This window comes from Seriola lalandi, unplaced genomic scaffold, assembly GCF_002814215.2.
Source record: "Seriola lalandi dorsalis isolate HSWRI2012SDOR001 ecotype SW California unplaced genomic scaffold, Sedor1 jcf7180002054875, whole genome shotgun sequence".
Classification (NCBI taxonomy): Eukaryota; Metazoa; Chordata; class Actinopteri; order Carangiformes; family Carangidae; genus Seriola; species Seriola lalandi.
This window is the reverse complement of record NW_019525428.1, coordinates 749,929-773,023: the sequence shown is the minus strand read 5'-3', so window position 1 is coordinate 773,023 and position 23,095 is coordinate 749,929. Positions and strand designations below refer to the sequence as shown.

Here is a 23,095-nt window from a genome sequence, read left to right as displayed (position 1 = left end):
ATAAACCTCTCTCCACTAACACTCAAATACATCCTTGATATTTCCCTGTAAGCCACAAAGCCACAGAGGGAAAGCTCCACTTTCCCACACAGCAAACAGGAACAATGTGACATTTGTTAACGAATAACCCAGAGGAAGAGCACGTGTTCACTGTTGCCTCTCTCTTTATCTAAGGCTGACATTTTATCATAACAAAAAGGTGCCAGCGCCGACACCGAAACAACCTGGAAATGTCACAAGTCAAAGCTGCGAGGCAAAGTGGCTCCTGCTTGTTTCACCCAACTGATGTAGAATGAATCTCATCCGGCCTTTGAGTACCAGCCTATATCTCAGGGATCATCTGGTGCATATTCATGGCCCGCTGGCCAAATGCACCAACAATGCTGTTATTCAGACGGGCTAAAGCCGACATGTCCTTCTTTCATACACAGTCTCTCTGTTCGGGATCTAAGGTGCTTATATATTTGGTTTTGTATTAAGTTTGTGGGTTTTTCCTACCACAGCGAGAACAGTGTTGATTTGTTTGTTTTTATTTTTTTCTCTCTAAGATCTTTTCACTGCCTTTAAGTGGATCAGCATCTGTTTAGAAACAGGTGATGTCACTTCTGTAGCACCAATCAAGAGTTTAGCAACGCTGTAATCTTAATGTATTGACAGTTGTGTGGTTGTTTGTTTATGTTGCCAGGTAAATGCCAATCACATATTGCATGATCACATCCAAAAAAGACTGGCTGAATGTTTGAGTTAAACTTTTAATAAATAATATGTACTAAAGTTTTTCCTTACCTTATTTTTCTTGCTTATTCAGTCATAAATATTTAATGTTATAGAGAAACAAAGTTTTAAGGGGTTTTAAAGGTCCGTATTTTATATTTTTCCACAGTTTTATTTGAAGTGTTGATCCATAAGAAGATATATTTGTGGTTTTAAGAACCAAAAACCATCTCAGTGTAGTTTTACATCTCCTCTCTCAGGCTTCTCTCTGTGGCTCTAGTAACAACAGGTCGGTGAGCCAATCAGAAGAGAGGAAGCTCTGAGCCTCTCTTCTGATTGGCTGACTGTTTTCTGAGTGATGCAATAAAAAAATATATCAGATTTCAGGTAAAACACTCAGAGAAACCAAATCCTGCAAGGTTGGATGGTGGGTCCAGGTGGGCGGGGCGTGGATGAGAGCTGCTTTGTTGTGACATCACAAAGTTACAGGAAGTCCTGACGGCTGGTTTTAAGGCTCAGTTTCTGAATACAGGCTGTGTGCATTTCTCTGTGGACTGAGGCTTTGATACTTTCACAGTATTAATATAGAAGCTAGACCTGATCTATAATCACACTACACATGGACAGAGACCTTTAGACTACATGGGACCTTTAACCAGATTGTCTCTTTGACAGAAGACACAGTCACGTCACATGCACTTTAAAGCTGGACTGGAGCTGGGAGGTTGTGGATAAGGGGAAGAGGCTTTTGTTATCCGTGTCCTGATGATGTTTTTCTGTCTCAATATCCCAGCAGTGCAGCGCTCAACAGTTGGGAAAACATTAAATGTCTAGACTTGAAAAGACTCCCAGTGGGGTTCAGAAACATGTGTGTGTGTGTGAGAGAGAGAGAGAGAGAGAGAGAGATAAACTCAAAATGCACGACTCGTTGTCATTACAAATACAGTAGGAAATTGGCAGCTGGAAGGAGCCGACGCCAAGCTCTGATCTTTCATGAATTACAAGCATACAGAGCAGACTGAGAGGAGGACTTGAGCATATCTCATTTCTGTGGCTGGTGTGTGTGTGTGTGTGTGTGTGTGTGTGTGTGTGTGTGTGAGAGAGGCAGAAACAGACTGCTGGGGAAATACTCCAGATTTTTGGAGAGGTGACTCAGTCTTTTATATGAGAGTGAACTTCCCTCCATCCGAACACACAGTGATGACGACAGGATAAATTTACTGTGGTGGAGTGATACATACGCCACATTAATGTGACGTTGTGCCGCTTCTAAATAGACAGCCCGGGGCGGGGCTAGCTGGTTAGCATGCTAACTTCAGTAGAAGAACAGGAGTGAACAAAATAAATTAAAGCAAAGCAAAGATTAACACTGTTGTTTCTGACGATTTGATGCTGAACCTGCAACAGTTCCTGGTTGGTAAACAGCTGCTAATGCTAACATGTATGGAGTCATCGGAGTGCCATCAAAAATAATAAATTGGAATAAGATAAAGAATAAGAAAATAAATGTGGAAATATAAACAGGAATACATATAAGGGGGTAATTAGTAAATAAAAAAATGAAAAATGAAAATATAATGAGGAATAAATTAAGGGTTTTTGTCAACAAAAGCAACAGATAAAAAGCATTTTTATCTTATTTATTATTTTATTTACTCCTGTTTACATTTCCACATTTATTTTCTTATTTTTCTTACAGTTATTCTTCTTTATGGCACTCCTATGACCCCATAAACATTGGCTTATGTAGCGATAGCAAAAACTTACATAAAGCATTTTTAAGCTGAAAAACAGCCTCGTCTATTATAATGTCAATATTTTATTTTAAAATCTAGTTGGAAAAGAACCATTTAAAAGAAAGTAATTTAGCCCCATATTGAGGCTTCAACATATTTTTTCATATAAACAGCTTACCTGAGTAGATCTGAAATAAATTAAGAAGTTAATTCTCAATATACAAACAAATTTCCAGCATATTTCGGTAAGAAATGTATTAGAATGAAGTGAAGGATTGTTCTGTGATCTTTAACTTTACTGTGTATAATCAGAAAGTGTTTCTGAACCATTTCTGTTCTGGAAATCTTTCTACACAGAGGGAGGATGAATCAAGACCTCAGGCCCAAAATATAAAATTGTTTCCTCAAAAACAGACGATGAATGATGATGGCTGCTGACTTGTTTCCCCCCCTGAGCCTTTATCATCCACAGAGAACAAATTCAGTTCAGAGGCGTGTGCACTTCATTGACATCACGTTAAGGGATTTCTGGGTCAAGACGGCTCAAATTTTGGGAATTGTTTTTATGCCACTGACAGTTTCACCCCAAATTAAAGCCATATTAAATACTATTTTACCTCCACATTTTCTTCTTATCTATAGTTAGAGCAAGAGAGTCTGTGAATAAACCCTGAGACTCCACTCTGACCTCCATTTCCATCTCACTCCCGCTCCCAGCTGTAAATTTATTTTGTGATTGGGCTCAGTTCAAACTTACACAGAGCCGAGCAGCTTCATTATTTTACTCTGAATTAGCTTGGACCACCCTGTTCGAGCCTTCACCAGCAGCACCCTCCAGAAAGAGAGAAAGACAGAGAGAGAGAGAGATTGAAAAAAAAAAAAGAAAAAGAAAGAGACAGAGACAGAGAGGGAGGCAGAAAAACAGCCATCATGAAGCTAACGAGAGAAAGATCAGGCGCGAGGAGAGAGCAGGAGGCCAGCTTTAGAAAGCTATAAATTGGTTTTGAACAAAGAAGTCAGACTGGAATTCAGAGAGCAGAGCCGCACATCCACTATTCATTTTGTCTGGCATGTTAGAAGGAGATAAATGTGCTAGTTAGAGGAATATAAATGGTCATTTCTAGACATCTTTTATAATCGCATATCAGCCATTCAGAGTGTGAGCCTCTGGGAGAGATAGGGTTGGGGTTTAATAGCATTTTATCAAATCCAAATCCTTCTGATTCCTTCGTTGAATCTGATTTGATTTAGCTTTAAATATGTGTGAGTAACTTAACATTCAGTTTTTTTATCCATTATCTGCCTTTTAGCGGTAGAAAAGACCAAAACACTAGAGTTTTTATTGGTATCATAATTAATGTGCACAACCTGAAAGTGACACGAGCTGAAATTAAATGTACAATTCAAATATTTATTATTAATTATGCATTTTCTTGCCAACAGTTAGACAAGAAGATCGATACCACGCTCAAATTTGTCAGTTAAACACTGAACTAGCAGGAGGAGATGGTCAGGTTAGCTTAGCATAAAGACTGGAAGCGGGGGGAAACTGTTAGCCTAGCTCCGTCTAAAGCTAAAGGAAATCTGCCTTGAAGCACCAAATTAATCAGACATTTGATAGCACCGACAGCTTAGCAAAGCCCCGAATTAGAACCAACTATCAAAACCCAACCGACCAAAAAGCACAGAATGATGGATATGGTGCAGAGTAGGCATCTATAGAAGAGTATTATATCATGACTATTATTATTATTATAAAATGTGTAAAGCTGTATTATTATGTTGGTCAGTTGTGGCTAATGGTTTCTGTTTTGGAGTCAGAGACAGGACTACAATTCTGGGGAAGCAAGTTTTTGCTTTAAAATCTACAATATTAAGTTACTGAAAGTCACAACATCAGCCATCAGCAACTTCCACTCCAACACAGTGAAGGAAGATTTAAAAACAAAAAAAAACAAAAACCTTGTTTCAGTCCGACAGTTCGGCTTGTTCGTGTGTGTGTGTGTGTGTGTGTGTGTGTGTGTGTGTGTGTGTCTTGGAAGGATTTGTGACCATCCTTGAGTGCCTGAGCATCCCCAGTCTCCAGCAGAGCATGTCAGCCTTTTCCATTCAGTCTATTGATTTATCTGGTGTAGTGCCCACATCGACTGTGTGGTGTGATGTGAAAGCAAAGCAGCATCTAAACTGAGACAAATGGAAGGAGTGGAGAGAGAGAGGGATAAATGGAGGCAAAGCACAGACGGATAAAAAGATAAAAGGGGAGAAAGACTGTGATTAGAAAGGTTTATAATATATTAAACAATAAAACATATAAGTTGCTGTACTTCTTTGGTGTATATACAGTAACTCAGTCAGGGTTTTCAGCTCAGTTTACTTCGTGAGTCGAGAGGGAAAGTTGGACAGGAGAACGTCTACTATGTATTTTCACATGTAAGTGATGGTATATTTTTCCACTGAAACCACAGACAGGACTCCAGCGGCGGCCGTAAGAGAGCTGCAGTACACTGAGCTCGTGATCCGTCTGAATCCAGACGTGGTTCAGGTGGCAAACACACACGACTACGATCATTTTGACATCACACAACCCTGACATTCATCAGTCCAAATCAAAATGCAGCCATATTGTCAGGAGCAGCCGGAGCATTGCTACTGCCGGGTTAACGGCAGTAGCAATCGTAGAAAGTGAACATCGTGGAAACCTGCTGTGTGCTCGGGATGCTGAGGAAAAACCCCCGGGGCAAATAAAAGGGGGAGACTTATATGTTTTATCAAATTCCTAAAGACATAAATGGATTACTGTCATAAAACTTGAAGCAGACAGGGGGAAACGCTACAGTACATTCAGCTACCTAACGTCGATGTCTTCTTTGTTTATCAGACTTTCATTAACTGTTTCTGACCATTTAAATGATCCAAAAAGGAAAGTTTGAGCTAAAGAGTCTCTGGGGAAAACAAAGGCTCATCTACGGTGGCCCTGAGGGTCAAAACACAACAATATTTCAGAAAAACAACAACACCTGAGCGAAAACAAATCACAGATTCACAGAAAAGGTGGGTCATCGCTTCTTTTGTTTGATCGGGCAGGTCCTTGGCAACAGTTCAGTGTCATTTCCTGTTTCTATTGTGAAGGGCTCTCAGCAGTGTCCTTGCACAAATTTTTCAAAGTGAGTTGGAAGGGGATATTGAAATCATAAGGGAGATATTTTAACAAAAGGAAATTCAGAGAAGAAGTGGAAGCAGGAAACTGAAAGGCATAGCTTTCACAATAAAGGCAAAGTTTGCCATCTAAAGCCAACAAACCAGACTTCTGGCGAGATTCTGGTTTCCAACTTCCCAGAGTTTTTGCACACCAGTCCATGTTTCAGATCACATGAGATCACATCATTTGCTCCCTGTTGCTGTTATCTAATAGTTCTCCATGCTGGGTCACAACGGTATTGCAAGTGGGCTTGTTGATTGGCCACTAGAGTCTGGCTCCGACAGTGAGTCAGTCCCCATAGACTCCCATGTTAAAATGTCCGACTTTACAGCAGAATTAAACATGTTTACAGCCTGGTACAGAAACTGTTTTGGCCTCTAAAGCTAATTCCTCCTTCATGACGCCTGTTTATATTTGATAACAGCTTAAAGTTCTGCATAATTGAGGGCGTGGCCTCTTTGAGTGACAGGTCGGTGACACAAACCGACACGCACAGGAGTCTCGGCTCCACCTCTTTGCCCATTTTGGGAGTTAGAGGCGGGGTCAGACAAGGCCAAGCCAAACCTATGGGTGACGTCACAGAAGCTGCGTCCATCTTTATTTACCGTCTATGGTCTCCACGCATCTCATGACCCTCACCTTGCAGTAGCAGTCCCCCTCTCACGGTCAAACCCTTGTACACGCTGATACGACCCTTGCAAAGCACCAGTTTCTCAAACAATCACCAGTATTTGTGCCGAGTCACGTTTTCCAGGGTTCAAATAAACCTCTCTCCACTAACACTCAAATACATCCTTGATATTTCCCTGTAAGCCACAAAGCCACAGAGGGAAAGCTCCACTTTCCCACACAGCAAACAGGAACAATGTGACATTTGTTAACGAATAACCCAGAGGAAGAGCACGTGTTCACTGTTGCCTCTCTCTTTATCTAAGGCTGACATTTTATCATAACAAAAAGGTGCCAGCGCCGACACCGAAACAACCTGGAAATGTCACAAGTCAAAGCTGCGAGGCAAAGTGGCTCCTGCTTGTTTCACCCAACTGATGTAGAATGAATCTCATCCGGCCTTTGAGTACCAGCCTATATCTCAGGGATCATCTGGTGCATATTCATGGCCCGCTGGCCAAATGCACCAACAATGCTGTTATTCAGACGGGCTAAAGCCGACATGTCCTTCTTTCATACACAGTCTCTCTGTTCGGGATCTAAGGTGCTTATATATTTGGTTTTGTATTAAGTTTGTGGGTTTTTCCTACCACAGCGAGAACAGTGTTGATTTGTTTGTTTTTATTTTTTTCTCTCTAAGATCTTTTCACTGCCTTTAAGTGGATCAGCATCTGTTTAGAAACAGGTGATGTCACTTCTGTAGCACCAATCAAGAGTTTAGCAACGCTGTAATCTTAATGTATTGACAGTTGTGTGGTTGTTTGTTTATGTTGCCAGGTAAATGCCAATCACATATTGCATGATCACATCCAAAAAAGACTGGCTGAATGTTTGAGTTAAACTTTTAATAAATAATATCTACTAAAATTTTTCCTTACCTTATTTTTCCTGCTTATTCAGTCATAAATATTTAATGTTATAGAGAAACAAAGTTTTAAGGGGTTTTAAAGGTCCATATTTTATATTTTTCCACAGTTTTATTTGAAGTGTTTGATCCATAAGAAGATATATTTGTGGTTTTAAGAACCAGAAACTATCTCAGTGTAGTTTTACATCTCCTCTCTCAGGCTTCTCTCTGGAGCTCTAGTAACAACAGGTCGGTGAGCCAATCAGAAGAGAGGAGGCTCTGAGCCTCTCTTCTGATTGGCCCCTCTGTTTTCTGAGTGATGCAATAAAAAAAATATAGCAGATTTAAGGTAAAACACTCAGAGAAACCAAATCCTGCAAAATTGGATGGTGGGTCCAGGTGGGCGGGGCTTGGTGACTGCTTTGTTGTGACATCACAAAGTTCCAGAAGTCCTGACGGCTGGTTTTAAGGCTCAGTTTCTGAATACAGGCTGTGTGCATTTCTCTGTGGACTGAGGCTTTGATACTTTCACAGTATTAATATAGAAGCTAGACCTGATCTATAATCACACTACACATGGACAGAGACCTTTACACTGGATGGGACCTTTAAGACTAAATTGTTTGGAGATATGTCTTTTACTGCACCAATAACTGGGTTTCTCAGACAGAAATTGTTCATACAGGGATAAGATGAGTTTCAAGGAGTTACCTAATGCTAAGAAGCCAGAAATGTACATGCAGCAACTGGCACACTTCATCTCCAGCCTCTGATATTTCTGTACCTCCCAAGGGTGGAGGTTTGAGATCAGAAGTGGGAAGATGCATGAAGTCAGGGCTTCTTCAAACAAGTAGAAATAACTGAGACTGAACTATGTGAATGCTAGTTCCAGCTTTTATATACAGTTACATCAAGGTAGAAAGTAACAGTAAGTGTTTACCGTGATGAACAATAAATTAAATTACTATTCAGTGTGATGTGAAAGGTGCTGCTCATTAAGATGAACCCACTGAGAAGTATCACCGACACTTAAGCTGTACAGAGTTTTTTTTTTTTTTGTTTGCATTGTACAGCTCATTGTTAGGGTTTTACAGCCCTCAACAGCTGTGCATTGTTTTAATACATTCTTATCAGCAGTGTTCAGTTAAAACGCCTCTCATAAACCCACCATGCACTATCTACCCAGCCTCAAACAGCAGGCAGACACAGTTAGCAGTTAGCTACAGAGCACACAGCATTAAAATCTAAAGTTCAAGATATTTTCCTCAGGAGTTTGTGAAGACCAAAACAGAGCTAAAACATGCATCATTGTATTGAAACTGTTGGAAAACTGCAGGCACTTTCAAAAAACACTTGGCAGGTGATTGGATGAACCATCTGTCCATCATATGAGAACAACAAAGAGGAAACACAACTCAACAACAAACCTCAGTCCAAGCAGGTGTGAAAGCTAGTTAGCAAGTCGGTGGACAATTATCTTTGTAAGGAAAATTTGCGCATAAAAGTCACAGATGCTTCTCTGCAGCTGCCAGTACTTCCTCCCTCATAGGACGCCGGTTGGTCCAAACCGTTGTGGTTCGGCTCGGAGACAAGATGGATTCTCAATTGCAAGAAATGCAGCTGCCTCGCGAGGTTCCAGAAACACAACACGAACCATCTTTAAAAGTTCTTATGTCTGTACTTTACACCTTGTTGTGCTGCCCCCTACTGGGACCTACTATTGTAGGTTTAATCATGGTGATAATGTATTTGCACCTTTAAGAAAAAATAAATGTACTTCACTGATTGATTACTGATCAATTTTAGTGTCTTTTAACACGATATGTTTTAAGCATCTGCAGATCTTCCTCTCCGAGTGTGTAAAGTCCAAGGAAGGCACCATGTATGTAGCCTGAGAGGCAAAACAGAGGGAAGAAAAAGTTTGGGGGGGGGGATAATACAACTTGTGTCTCTATTGAGCAGCAGCACTGTCAGGAACGTTCAGAAGTCTGAGGCATCCACTAAATTGTTCTAAGGAACTGAAAATCATCAAAAGCATGAGAAGCTACTAGAGAGTATGATGCACTTTGATCACTCCTTCAGTCTGCACTTCCTGTTTTTCTCTCTGCCTCTCCCGGACCTTCTTTGGAGAGGAGCTGTGATCTAAATGAGAGGGAATACATGACTAACAGATAACTGGGAGGAGAAGGGATGGGTTTTATCAACACCCCCATTACATCAGCTAAGCCAGTTATCTACCCCTGGTCTCATCGATGGGACCGAAGGCTGGGGTCTTTGAGTCTGATTAGGACTCTATTCTTCAGGATCCCTATTGTTGGGTAAAACTCTCCATTTTATGGCTCTTTAATTATCTTTTTTTAATTCCATTATTCTAATCCTATTAGAATGGGATTACGCCCGTCATCGTTTTACTGTCACTATTACTCATGGATGTGGCTAGGTAGCCGACTAGCTACGTCACCAAAAGATGTAGCTCCCCTCAATCCCACCAACAGAGATCTGATTGGTCAACTGGTTCTCTAACTAGCTGAAATGGTTGTCAATGGTTACAACACCGCATCACTTCAAAGTCTGGGACCAGGCTCTGTGAGACCACCTCAGTACTTTCTGACTTACCTACCACATCCAAGGCAGCGAGCCCCAAACCCATACATTCTTAATGAAGACATAATAAATGGGTATAATTACCTAAAACCACTGAGCTCTGTAGTTTTTAACAAACACAACTCAGAGAAAATAAGAGCATGTGTTGGAGGCTGTTTCAGCTGCAGATTAATGACGAATACGGGGCCAAAAAGTGACACAGGAAATAAATTAATTAATAAACAACGATGAGTAATAAAAAATAAATACATTGTTTGTGTCCTGACAAGACTAAATAAATAATTAAATTATCAATCAATTTATTTTCATATCACAGTATTTCCACATTATTGTATTTCAGCATGAATAAATAAATTACTTATTTTATTTACTTATTTCCAAATTGATTTATCTCTACAATTATTTCTTGCTAGATCAATTGCCCAATTTCATGGGGCGTGGCCTGATTAATCAAGTCGTTTAGTATTCTGCTAATATTGTTTATTGTGCAATCAACACTAATGTGGTGAGGGCAGTGCAATCATTCTAACACACTATATCTGTCAGTCAGTGAGAACTAAATGTTACCGTGGCGTAGGTACGCGACAGCCTCCCTTATTATCATAACAGAAGAAATAAATATATGTGAAATAAATAAATAAACAGCACATTTATTCTTATTTGCCTGAATTGAAATGTTTTTATTTTAAATTAATCAGAACAATTTATTTACCCTTATATTAATTTATTTCTCATGTCACTTTTGGGCCCCCATACCGAACGAGTACGAAGGCGTCCATAGAGAAAAAAATTACATCTTTAACAAACAAAGTTCAGACAGTTTACAGGAGTTCAACACTTTTTTTCTCATGACAATTGAACCAGCTCAAAACAGCCAAACCAGAAAAGGTTTATTGACTGTGCAACAATCCTGTTGTGAAATATTCGTTGCTTAAGACGATGCACAACAATCAGATAAAAAACCCACTAGAGATAACGCACTTCCCTTTTACTGTTGCAGCAGCTACATCTGATCGCGTGAACCTGCATCTGTGGTGGTGACTCTCATGTAGCTGTGCTCTTATTGTAATAATGACACTCTGCTAATTAGACATGTCTGACAATTAAAGCTTTCTGTCCTAGTTGTGTTTAGTTTTACACAAACTGACAGAACGAGGAGCTGATCAGCACTGAATCTTCCGGTGAACTCAAAAGTGACTAAGATATTGATAATAATATTTATTTAATTTGGGACTTGTATCAAACAAACATGTTCTTGGCCATAATGCCATTATGATTATAAGTCAATTAACTGTGCAGCCATAAAGCACAAAAGAAAATAAAACCAAAAAGTAGAAGCCGAAGATAAAAGCATTGAAATCAAGAATTAAAAGCTGCGTTCTGCAAGTACGTTTTGAGTCCTGTTTTAAACTGGGGCAACAGTGTGATGTGTTTAAAGTGTAAGTGAAAGATTCTGGCGTGAAGTATTTATTACCCGCTGTCGATCAGGCTGGAAGTCTAACTCCAGATTGTTTATTAACTGAAACACTCATCTGTCTGCTGCTCCTTTTGAACAGCAGAAAGATAAAAAATCAACTGGTATAGAAGTTTAATTTTGTGAAATGCTGATTCATGATTTATAAATAGAGAATAACTGGGTGGAGGAAGATGGCAGTAACGGGTGGTGTTGTTGTTGTTTAAGCGAATCATTGTGTGGCTCAGCTCCTGCTTTCCCAACATCTTGCCTCACTGAGTGGTAAACAAAACCACACTTACATTTTAGGCTGTGTGAGGTTAACCTCTGCGTCTTATTAGACAACATAATGAGCAGCACTCATTAGTTCTGACCACTTTAACCACTGGGAATTTTTAAGGCTGTTCTATGCTGTTAGGATCTATAGCGCTTCACACCGCCTGCTCGCTGTGCACACTGGAAACTGCACCACATGCATCATGCATTTGTACGACAACACATTTACATTATCTAAAAATGGATCAATTTCCCTCTCAATCAGTGTCACCTGCACACAGTGCAGCAGATAGAAACAAAGCTGCGGTGAAGGTATTCATTCAGATCACTGTGTATTTAGTGTAGTACTCCACTGGGAATTAAAATGTATAGAAATCAATCTCCAGCTGAAGCAGAGTTGGGTAGAAATCCGTGACTTAAAGCGTGTAAGCAGTATGCAAATAGTCACTTAATCACTGCAGCGGTAGCTCATGCCACCCTTTGATTTCCTTGCTGATTCGAGGTGCAGCTGGATGCATTAAGTTAATATCACCAACCATCTGATGCTAATTATGAGATCAGACAAATCCCTCACAGCCGACCTCGCTTTACAATCAGCTGCTTCTAAGCTATCCGCCGCTACAGGCCGCCGTCAAACCGACAGCGAGGGCCGACACGCGCGCGACGCAGAGGGAAGCAAATCTGTCCAAGGCTGCCTGTGAAACAAGGGAGGAGGTGAGATCCAAATCATTTCCACCATCTGCTCCGCTGTCTGTTTGTCTGCTGCCTAAACGAGGCTCCTGCTACACAAACATTGACCACAAACAATGACAAACATGCAGCGCTTCACGTTACCGCCGGCCAAATATTGATCTAACATCTCTCAGACTCAGCAGATTACGCTGAAGTGGGGAAGTGGCTGCTCACTACATCGCTTTACTCTGCCTGTGATACAATGTGGGCTTTTTAAAATGCAGATGCACAGTGGGAACAGCAGGAACATACTTCTTTAAAATGTTAATTACGTTTCTGAGTACTGGTGCCGGGGAGTTTAAAGAGTTTTAAATGAGGAAGGATATCTATCTATAACTGCAGAAAACCTTGCAACACTACCAGGGAAACCAGGGGTGACTAAACAAAGAAAATAAAAAACAGAACATGCTTTGTCTTTTTAATTTACTCCCACTCCTAAAATCATTACTTTGAAGCTCTTTTATTTCACAGTCCAGTTTTTTTTTGGTTTCTTTTGCTTTTACTCAGAAGCTTTGACAAGGACTCAAGGCCCCACTTGAACAAGTAGTTTCCAACAATAACAGTGAATGTTATTCAACCGTGCCAGCTGCTCTCAAGGCAAACAACAGGGAGGTTTTTCAGCTTCAAAACAGGAATCTAAAAGTAATGTCATCAGTTCACATTTAAATACGGCGTCTGAATAGGTCGAGTTCAGTTTAGGGACACGTTCGAAATGGGCACATTTTATTTTCATGCATTCACTTAATAAAGAGGGAATGAAATAATCATTTTGGACCAAGCTTTTTCAGCAGGTGCATAATTCATGATGCTAATTAAAGAATAACTTAAATTTACAGGGTTCCTGAGCTGGATGTTGGATTTTAACTGCATATTTTATGGCATTTAAAAAAAAAAAACACACACACACACACACACATTTAGGAAAACTGCACTTGATACCACTGTCCTGTCTGTACATTTACTATAGAGCTAAAGCTGTGGTGTGATTAGCCTAGCTTAGCATACAGACTAGAGGCAGGGGGAAACAGCTAGCGGCTAATTGTCGTTTCTACTTTTCTGTTTGTGTACCGTTTTAATTTCTCTGCATTAAAAGAGATGATAGGATTATCTTTTTAAAGGCTAGGTATTTCCCTGTTTCCACTCTTTATGCTAAGCTAGGCTAACCACATCCAGACTCTAGATCTACATTGAAGGCACAGATAATCAGAGACAGGCTAGGGGTCACGTGGTTGTGTCTTAAAAATGTCCTCCAGTCCACAACTGAAAATTTTTTTACTTATTTTAAGTTACTAATTATCTGATTTATTAGTTATCAAAACTGTCAAGAGTTAATTGACTTAGCAATTAATCATATCGGCATAATTTTAACTTGTAATAAAAGTCATCATCATGATCAGGTCAAATATTTTTTAATGCCAGAAAACGGTGCCAAAAAGTCTGAGGGCTGAATTTTCTCTCTGGCACACGGCCAACTAACTTTAATTAAAATAAAAGTGTCGTGTCACAGATATAAACAGATATATGAGATATTAAACTACCACTTTTTCCTTCAGAAGTTTTCCTGCCGTCTCTCTCTCTCCCTCTCTCTTTCTCTCTCTCTTACCCGTGAGGTGGTGCCGAACATGTACTTGTCCCGGAGCTGGAAGCTGTCCACCTGCTCCAGGATCACTCTGCGGTTCTGTTCACTCTGGAAGAAGTCGGTGCTGCTGAGAATAGTGGAGACTCCCTGGGGCTCGTGTCTCTGGACCAGCACTGTGGTGGGGGGGTCGTAGGGTTCCACACCCCTAAAGATGGAGGGAGAGGAGAGCAGGAGGGAAGAGGGGTCGAAGAAGCAAGAGCAGGTGAGGGAGGGAGGACAACAGATCCAATATTTTAACCAGTTGTTCTTGAGAAAACAAACACACAGTTTTTACAGAAGCCAAAACATGACCAGTTTTTTTTTTCTTGCACATTTACACTGAAATCCATTTACTTCCTTCTTAATACAGTATTTTTAGTGGTTACTTAATGGAGCGCCAGTAGGCCCACATAAAAATTTCAACACCCCCTCCTCCACCCGAGCCACGCACCAAAACCTCCCTCTCAACATCAAAGGGGGGAATCCTTTCCTAAATCCTCTTCATGGGCCTGAACATCAGATGTCTCATCTCCAAAATGCTGCTGTTTAAATAGATTCCAACCAAACTAGTTAAAGAATGACCTTTTTGTTTTTGTTTTCACTGATGTAAACATAAACATTGCATTGAAAATTAATTTTAACATTTGATAATGTATCAAAATATTATTTTGACTATATTTATAATATATTTTAATCTAGATTCAAAATATCTACATGATATTCCCAAGATTTGTGAGGTGTAAAATGTAAAAATGTATCTTTAGAAATGATGCAGTGCTGGATGCTCGCTGACTCAGTGATGCGAACATCGCTAGTAAGCTAACAGTTAATACTCTTACAAGCTGGGAACACGCTACATCACAATAGCTCTCTGACCTTCCAAGTTAGCTTGGTTGCTAATGAGACGACAAGTACTAGAGATGTCCTGATGAAGTCTGTCTGATCCCAGTCCAAGTTCTTTAAAGAGCCCTCCAACGAAAATCAACATATCCATATGATGTTTTTATATAATACAAGACATATGATGAGTGAAATAATCATCAGCACCATGACTGAGTGTTTCCACCTTGACCTGCAGTGAACCAATCACAGTCTCATAAACACAGATTGAGGGTTTCATACGCCACAAACCTCAGCAACCAATCCTGTCAACTGGTAGGGACAGGGGGCGGGGCTAAATAAACCTGAAACCTTGTCAGTACAGAGAGAGTTAGCATTAGCACAACCGCTAACACTGTGTCAGCCACTGCCAGCTACGAGCTAACAAACAACATAAACAAATAAGAGATGCTAACGAGCTAACGGTTCTGACCCGTCTGCTAGTCTCTGGTTCTGGTCTCAGACTCCTCCTCTGAGTCTGGGTCTGACTGAGGCTCAAACATGAGGCTGAGTCTCTCTGATGTTTCCTCCTCTACTCATCTTCATACTCTCTGCTCTTTCACCTGTCCACCTGGAGCCAGCAGGTGGTGGTGGGCGGGGCATAAGGCCTGATCAAGATTTCTCAATGAGGAAGTGAGAGGAGATGACAAACAAAATATTAATCACGGCAGATGATCTTTACAGAGTTTAAAACGTGTGGAGAGGAACTTTAATACTGGACATTTCTGATGCTTATTTAAATGATGATTACATATTACAGTATCTGCTGCACTGAAACAAAATGTCTTATTAGCATCAGCTAATACGTCCTGCCTCTGGAGACATGTGTGTCCGTCCTTTAAACCGATGAAAGCGAGGGTCAAAACTGAGAAGCTTTTAGTTTTATGTTTTGCACGCCGTCCTCTGCTAATGACAAAGGAGAGATAACAGATTTGTTCCTGCTGGAGCTTAGAGGATTTAGCCAGCCCGTGGTGTCAGAACAGAGTCGGTCTCTGGTGCATTTTTCACATTCGCATGCTCCAATTTTCACTCACATATGCAGCAGAGAGCTCGTACTGTAGGCTGAGCAGCGCTGCAACACCAGCAGGCTGAGCTGGATAAAACACAGTGGAGGACAGTAGAGAAAGGATCAGGTTTTGATCTCAGGTTTTTTTGCAGATACCGATCTATTATATATCCGGATCCGGCTCGTCGGGATCTCCACGGCAGACCACTCCTCCTTTGTTGAGCAGTTTACGCTACAACAGAGAAATACTAAGTTGTCTGCCTCCGCCACTTTATCCGCAGTCAGATAAAATATGAACCATTTGTGTGAAATTTTGTAATAATTGTTGTGTGAGGTCACACTGACCTTGACCTTTGACCTTTGATCACCTTAATCTAATCATTTCATCCTTGTTCCCTCAAGGCGTTACGGAGATATCACGTTCACAAGGACAAAATCATGTTCTGTGAGATCGCCTTGACCTTTAACACTTAGTCACCAAAATCTAATCAGTTCTTCCTCGAGTCCAGGTGAACGTTTTTACCAAATTTAAAGAAATTCCGTCAAGGCGTAACTGAGATATGGCGTTCACGAGAATGGGACGGGCAACCTGAAAACAACATGGCTCCGGCTCTGGCTGTCGCCGGCGCTGGATGATGACACAGCTAAAAAAACCTACAATGGCTCCACTTGCTATTCGTTAAAAGGTGCAAATTGTTGCAAAGTTCACATATTTTCTTTCCCCCCTCGGCTCCTACCAGCGCAGTCTGTCGTGCATTTTTAATACAGCGCCATTTCCCCACCTCCTGATGGAGTGACAAACTGACTGACACTCTGACGCCTTGGAGTCGTGTCATTTTCCTCGGGGTGCTGTGTTTTCTTCCCACAGTCCCCAGACATGAATATAATGTGAACTTGAGACTCTAAACTGCGCACAGATGACAAAAATATCTATTAAATCTGATCCACCCTATGTTGCTACCCGGTGCGTTTTCCTTTAGGAGGTGTTGGAGAACATCTTCAGAGGTGTCAGTCTCAAAAACATGTACTGAATTCAGCCTTGGGAAACGGCCACACCACCGAAAATCACTGACTGTTTCAGAAGCTTTTCACACTGACAAAGAATCCTTGTCATTTTTGTCTTTTCTATAGATACGGCCTTTTTTTTTCCTCTTCTAGATAATAAATGTCAGCAGCAAATACGGACTATCAGCATGATCGAACCAAAAATACAACCCCTGACAAAACAGCGTGGTCAAACTATTTATGACCGAGGTTGTTCAGAATCTGTGGCGCACAGAATGAATGAAGGAGGTTCACTGCATCTTATCGTCTGCCGTCCGAATCGGAGTGTTTTCCTCTGGAGTCTCGAGAGCCGAACAGAGGGAGCAGTGTCTTGGCTCGGCTCTGCCTCTGTGGCTTTCTTTCAAAGGCCCCTGTTCAGCTGATGGACGCTGTCTGAGCTGAGAGTGCACGGAGGGCTATTCGCAGTCCGTCTCTGTCCCTTCCTTTGAATTCACCCCCCCCCCGCCTTTTAAACGCTTCCTAAACACCCCTCCTCCACTGTTTTGGCACTTTCTCATTTTTCTGCCAGTCTTGTTTGTCATTCAATTAGGGCTTTCCCGAAAACACTCTGTAGGAAAATACCACCTTTTTTTTTTTTTTTTACACTGAACTGCCAAGAGCCAATAAATCTGCTTTTTTTCAGGCCGAACATTTGTAACGTCTCATACTGTGACACAAAAACATCTAATGAAATAAGCCATCAAATCTGAGGTTGACAACATTTTATGCCAAATTAAATATTTATACTTAATAATATGCAACTCTGCAGTGAACAGGCCTGTCATTTTTTCAAAACAACATACTAGACAAATTTGATTTAACATGTAATTTATTTGTATTAATCTGAAACAAAAAACCAACAAAGTTTGGTTCACATCTCTGCTGCCTAGCTAGTATAACAAGCTAATGTGACAAGCAAATACAACCAGCCCAAGTAGCTAATCTGACAATCTAATATAGCTAATTTGACAAGCTAATGTGACAAACAACTATAACAAGCTAACGTAACAAGATAACTGGACAAGCTAATATAACAAGCTAATGTGACAATCAAATACAACCAGCTCAAGTAGCTAATCTGACAATCTAATATAGCTAATTTGACAAGCTAATGTGACAAACAACTATAACAAGCTAATATAACAAGATAACTGGACAAGCTAATATAACAAGCTAATGTGACAAGCAAATACAACCAGCTCAAGTAGCTAATCTGACAATCTAATATAGCTAATATGACAAGCTAATGTTTCTAACTACTATAACAAGCTACCATAAGAAGATAATCTGACAAGATAATGTAACAAGCTAATCTGACAACATAACAAGCTAACATAACAAGCTAATCTGACAACATAATAAGATAAAATTACAAATATATATAACAAGCTAACATAACAAGCAAATCTGACAAGGTAATATAACGAGATAAGGTAACAAGCTAAAATAACTAGCTAACATAACAAGCTATTCTAACAAATTTATATAACAAGCTAATATAACAAGCTACCGTAACAAGTTAATGACGTTAATGACAAGTTAATGTGACAAGCTAGTACAACAAGCTAACATAACACGCTAATGTAATCAGCTAACGTAACAAGCTAATGTGACAAGCTAACACTACAGTAAGGCAGTTGCATTTTACAAAGTCAGCGCACAGCATCACCGTTATCTACGATCGTCGAATTTCAATTAAACGTCATGAATGTATGTGAATATTTAGCATGTTCTAATTTCTTCTATTTGCTACAGTAAATACGATTAATACTTTATACTAATACCAAACACACTTGGAGATATCTGAATCTGAGTTTCAGTCCTGAATACATTTTGTTCTGCTTTGTTTTTTTCAAAGCAGGAAGTGCCGACTGTCAGATATCAACACAACTAATCAGGTGCCCTTCAATTCTACAACACAGTGAAAAAGATCTAGGTGTGTCCAGGTACATGAGTGTTATCTTGTTATCAGTGACAAAAAGTGATGAGGCTTCGGCGAGGAGCAGCAGTGAGGGCGACCTGCGGCTCCACGTGATCCGTCTAAAAGACGAGGAGGTGGGAGACGTTTATTCATCTGAATACTCATTTATCAACAGGCAGCCATCAGAGCGGTGTGATGGTGCTGTTCAGGTCTGCGTCCCCATTTTCCCTCAGCCCTTGTTTTCCCTGAGTCTGAATCACTGCCTTGTACCCGACTGCTTTCATTTAAATTTAAAGTAACAGACTCAGATTGCTGAAGCTTTTGGCAGGAACAGAGGGACGTGCAATCACTGATTTCATTGTCTGACTGTTTGCAGTTGTACAGCTCAAATGACTGCTTCTACTCCTCAGCTAGCTTTAGCTATAGCAAACTGAAAATGACTATTGAATCAACTATTTTGATTCACAGCAGGTTAATTTTCCCAGAGTCCCACGGAGAGCTGAAGATCTGCATTCGACTGCAGTGACTCGTGTTGTGTTTTGTAAAAAAGTAAATAATTCAAACGCAACTGAAGCTACGACTTGAAGCTGCAAGGTCACTGTGACAAGTTTACACATGTACACTATTTTAAACGCAACACATGTTCAGTCCTAGATGAATCCAACTGTATTTTGTCATGAACCCAGGAGGGATCTCTGCACAAACTGAATAAAGGATGTAATTCAGACACAAATAAAGACAAAATAAAAAAGAAACTCCTCAGGGTCTCTTCAGGAGGAGATCAAAGCTTTCATTCAGTTCATTTAGGGGGAATTTTGGCTAAAACACACGACTTGTTTTTTGACCTCACCGGGTCTTCATCAGGGCGGAAACAGTAAAAACAAAATGTTTTCCCCTGGTTCTCACCTGAAACAGCACTATTACAAAACATAATGAAATAACTGTCACAATATCATCAACTCTGATATCAAAAAAATAGATATAATGACAACACTACAAATCCTTAAAGTCTGAGCTAAGGTTTCTTTAAATTAATACAGTTGCACAAAAGTTTCCTTAAGATGTTAACTTCAGTATTTAAGTTTTTCTCCTTGTCTTCGTCTTATACTTAAGGATTCAAGTCAGTTTAACTGTTGCACAAAAGACCTTTGCATCCAAAAAGGACTGTGCAAACACCTTAACTTTTTCCTTTAACTAAGGAAACTTTTTAAGAGATTACTCCCTCAGCTAAGGAGAAATTAACCCTTAAGTGACATACTTAAGTAGAAAACTTAAGGTGTTTTGTGCAACCCCCCCCCAGGCTGCAGGTCATCCGGACAGGTTTACTCAGAGCCGAGCCTGAAGCAGCTTTTAGTTTATTCAAATCGAGGCTTAAGAAATATCAGCGTTTACTGCAGCTCACTAATAAATTACATACGTAACATCTTTTTCATCTTGTGCCATGTTTGCATTTGCTTGTTTCTAATGTCTTTTATCACTAAAACACTTCTTTTAAAAACATTTTAATGTCATTTTAATGTTCTATTTTAATGTATTTCCATGCCTCTGTAAAGCACTTTGAATAGTGCTGTATAAATAAACCTGCCATGCAAATTATATCACTCAGAATAATATAGTTACATCAGTGAAGATGATGTGACGATAAGGTTCAACATCTACTTCCTCATTTAAACCTGCAAATTTCATGGCGTCACATTTAAAACCGGGTTTCTCTTTGCAGTGAATAATGAAGCGTTCACTTGTCCTTCCTGAAAGACAAACACAGTCTGTAACCACCGTAAACAGGAACTGACCAGCGCTGCCTTCACATGAAACGGGAAAAGTCGTCTGATCAAACGCCAGGGTAAAGAGGAAAAACCAGAATGACCAGCTCACAGCTGAAGCACTTGATTCATGTCATTTCTTTGTTGTAAAGCAGGTTGTGCTGCATTTCTTGTATCATCATTATTATTATTATTATTATAATTATTATTAATAAAAGATCTGCCATAATGATTTTATCATATGTGTATTATCAACATAATTATTTTAATCTTTTAAATATCATTAATATATAAAAGACACATAATATCAACCAGTAATCTCTGGCTCTTTTTTCAATTATCTGGAAAATTTTTCAAATGTTTGTCCTTTGAACTGAAGCTTAGAAATGGTTGAAATTTGATTTTCTGGTGCAAAAAAGTCTAAATATTTGAGACTTTTACGATGGTCAGCTGTGCCTGCTGAATTACTGTAGAAATGAATCTCCTTTAACCAGCTCATTGCTTTTCTCTTAACCTCATACAGTTACTGTGCAGTAATAACGTGCCACAGTATCACCTCCTGAAGCTCGTGTGTTCAGTGGTTGTCTTACCAAAAGTAGGTCTTCACATGCTCTTGGATCAACACCCATGTCTCCCCAAAGTCGTCCGATTTCCACAGCTACAGAGGAGGGAGGGGAGAGAGAGGGTGTAAGGAGAGGGAGGAGGAGGAGGGAGACAGGGAGAGGAGAAGGAGGAGGAGGAGGAGGAGGAAGAGGAGGAGGAGGGGTGGTGCAATGTAAAATGTAGGTCAAGCTCATTCCTTTGCTTTGGCTCTTTCACATGTGACAAGAACACTGAGGAGAGACATTTAGCTCCGAACTGGAGACAATGAAACTGAAAAAGCTCACGTGCAAAAGTAACCAACAGTTTCGTCTCTTTGTTACCATAACAACACCTGAAGCAGTTAATCTGACAAGCGCTTTAAAATGTAACAGCAGCTGGAGAGAAGCAGAAAACGTCTTAACCTGGTGCAAATGAGAAAAAAAGGAAAATGAATGAACTTATTCCGTCATAGACAATTTTATGTTACGTTTACAGTTGTGGTCGAACTTCGACCGACTGCTGCCTGTAAAGCAAAACGGCAGCACAGCTCTGAAGCAGCTCGAGCTGTCAAATTAATATTTTCAAATCAGATTTATACTGAATGTCATTCTCGCATGATATCTGACCTTAAAACAAAGATCGGTACCTGCTTGTTTGGGTGGGAGCTGTCGTAGCCCAGCACCAGGTTGGATCTCCTGCTGTGCAGCAGCAGGTCTGTGGGTTTGAAGGGCAGGGAGAAGCCCTGGACGCTCTTACAGAAGTCAAAGGTGTTCCACAGGTAGTTGTTGGTGGAGTCTACGAAAAGGTACTGAAGAAGAAGAGGAAAAGAAAAACAACACAACGAGATGTGAGGCTTTATCCTGGAGGCAATATATGAAACCGAAATATGATGTAATCTCTAAACTAATTTGACAAGTCCTAAGAAAAAATATTCTTGGAAAGGAAAAGCATTGAGATGCTCCGTCAGATGTATTCCCCAGCCTCATTACGGAGTTTGATTATGTTATTGTACTGCGCTAATCCCACTTTTCTCAGCTCGCTTTAATGTGCTGTGTCACTGTAAACCCTCAGTTGTGTGTGAGCAGGTACAGTACAGCTTCACTGACGAAAGGCAGGATCAGGATGAACTCACAGGAGAAATAAAGAAGGATGAAATAAAGAAGAATAATATCCAATATGGGGGGTTGTGGTAATCTGTTATCCAGGAAACATTACTGACGTTATAGTAAAACGCTGCATTTAATAATCTTTCAAGACGTGCTACAGCAAAGCAGCAGAGGCTGAGATATCCTGACTTTTAGTCCCTGGTGTGGGTTAACCTGCAAAAACACTGGATTCTACATTACCCATAATGCAACTCAACTCCACTTTACAGCTCAAGCTTTTTGTTATAAATGTGTAGCTTCAAAACCTAAGCTAAGTTCTTTTTATCTTTTTATCTGGAGTATGTATGTCTTATGTCTAATAACCCACAATGAGTCAAAGTTAATGATGCTCTAATCCAGCAACATGAAGTTACAAAGGGTGTACCTCAGGGATCTGTGTTAGGCCCCCGGTTATTTTATCTATTCCACAAGAATGTCCCAGGATGCACTTGCAAAATAAAGTAATGTGCACATCCCCCTAATGTTGACATTCTTTAAGGATACAAAGATCGATTACACGATTACCTGAACTTAAATAAAAATTGGTGCAATAAAGGATCTGAACATTAATTTAAAACAAAAGAGGTAAAACCATCAAATACAACTTGGCAAATTATAGATAAATTATAAAAAAATTAGAAAGATGTTTCTGCATGCTATGATTCTTTGACGTGTGACTTAAATGTGGTATTAAACAGACTCTACGTAAAAAGCTGATTCACCATCATCACTGCAGGACACTGGAGAAACATCATGTTATATTCTAATATATTCTGTTTTGTGTATAAAATGTTAAATGACTTGGCCCCTCCTCCATTATGTGACTCAGATTGTACTATATCTGATCATGTTTGAATGCCGTTTGAACGGAAGTCAACCTGCAACATGCAAATTCAGGTAGTGATGC

General features: G+C 40.0%; 1 protein-coding gene across 1 annotated transcript in view; it reads right to left on the bottom strand.

Annotated features, from left to right (window-relative positions):
* The window catches only part of sorl1 (sortilin-related receptor, L(DLR class) A repeats containing), a 74,284-nt gene that overhangs the window by 32,786 nt on the left and 18,403 nt on the right, over positions 1–23,095 (bottom strand). The window contains exons 4-6 of the mRNA XM_023428486.2: positions 21,690–21,851; positions 21,052–21,119; positions 13,834–14,014 (exon numbers count right to left, since the gene is read on the bottom strand). Coding sequence (XP_023284254.2) covers positions 13,834–14,014; positions 21,052–21,119; positions 21,690–21,851 — 411 coding nt within the window. The remainder of the gene's footprint in view (positions 1–13,833; positions 14,015–21,051; positions 21,120–21,689; positions 21,852–23,095) is intronic.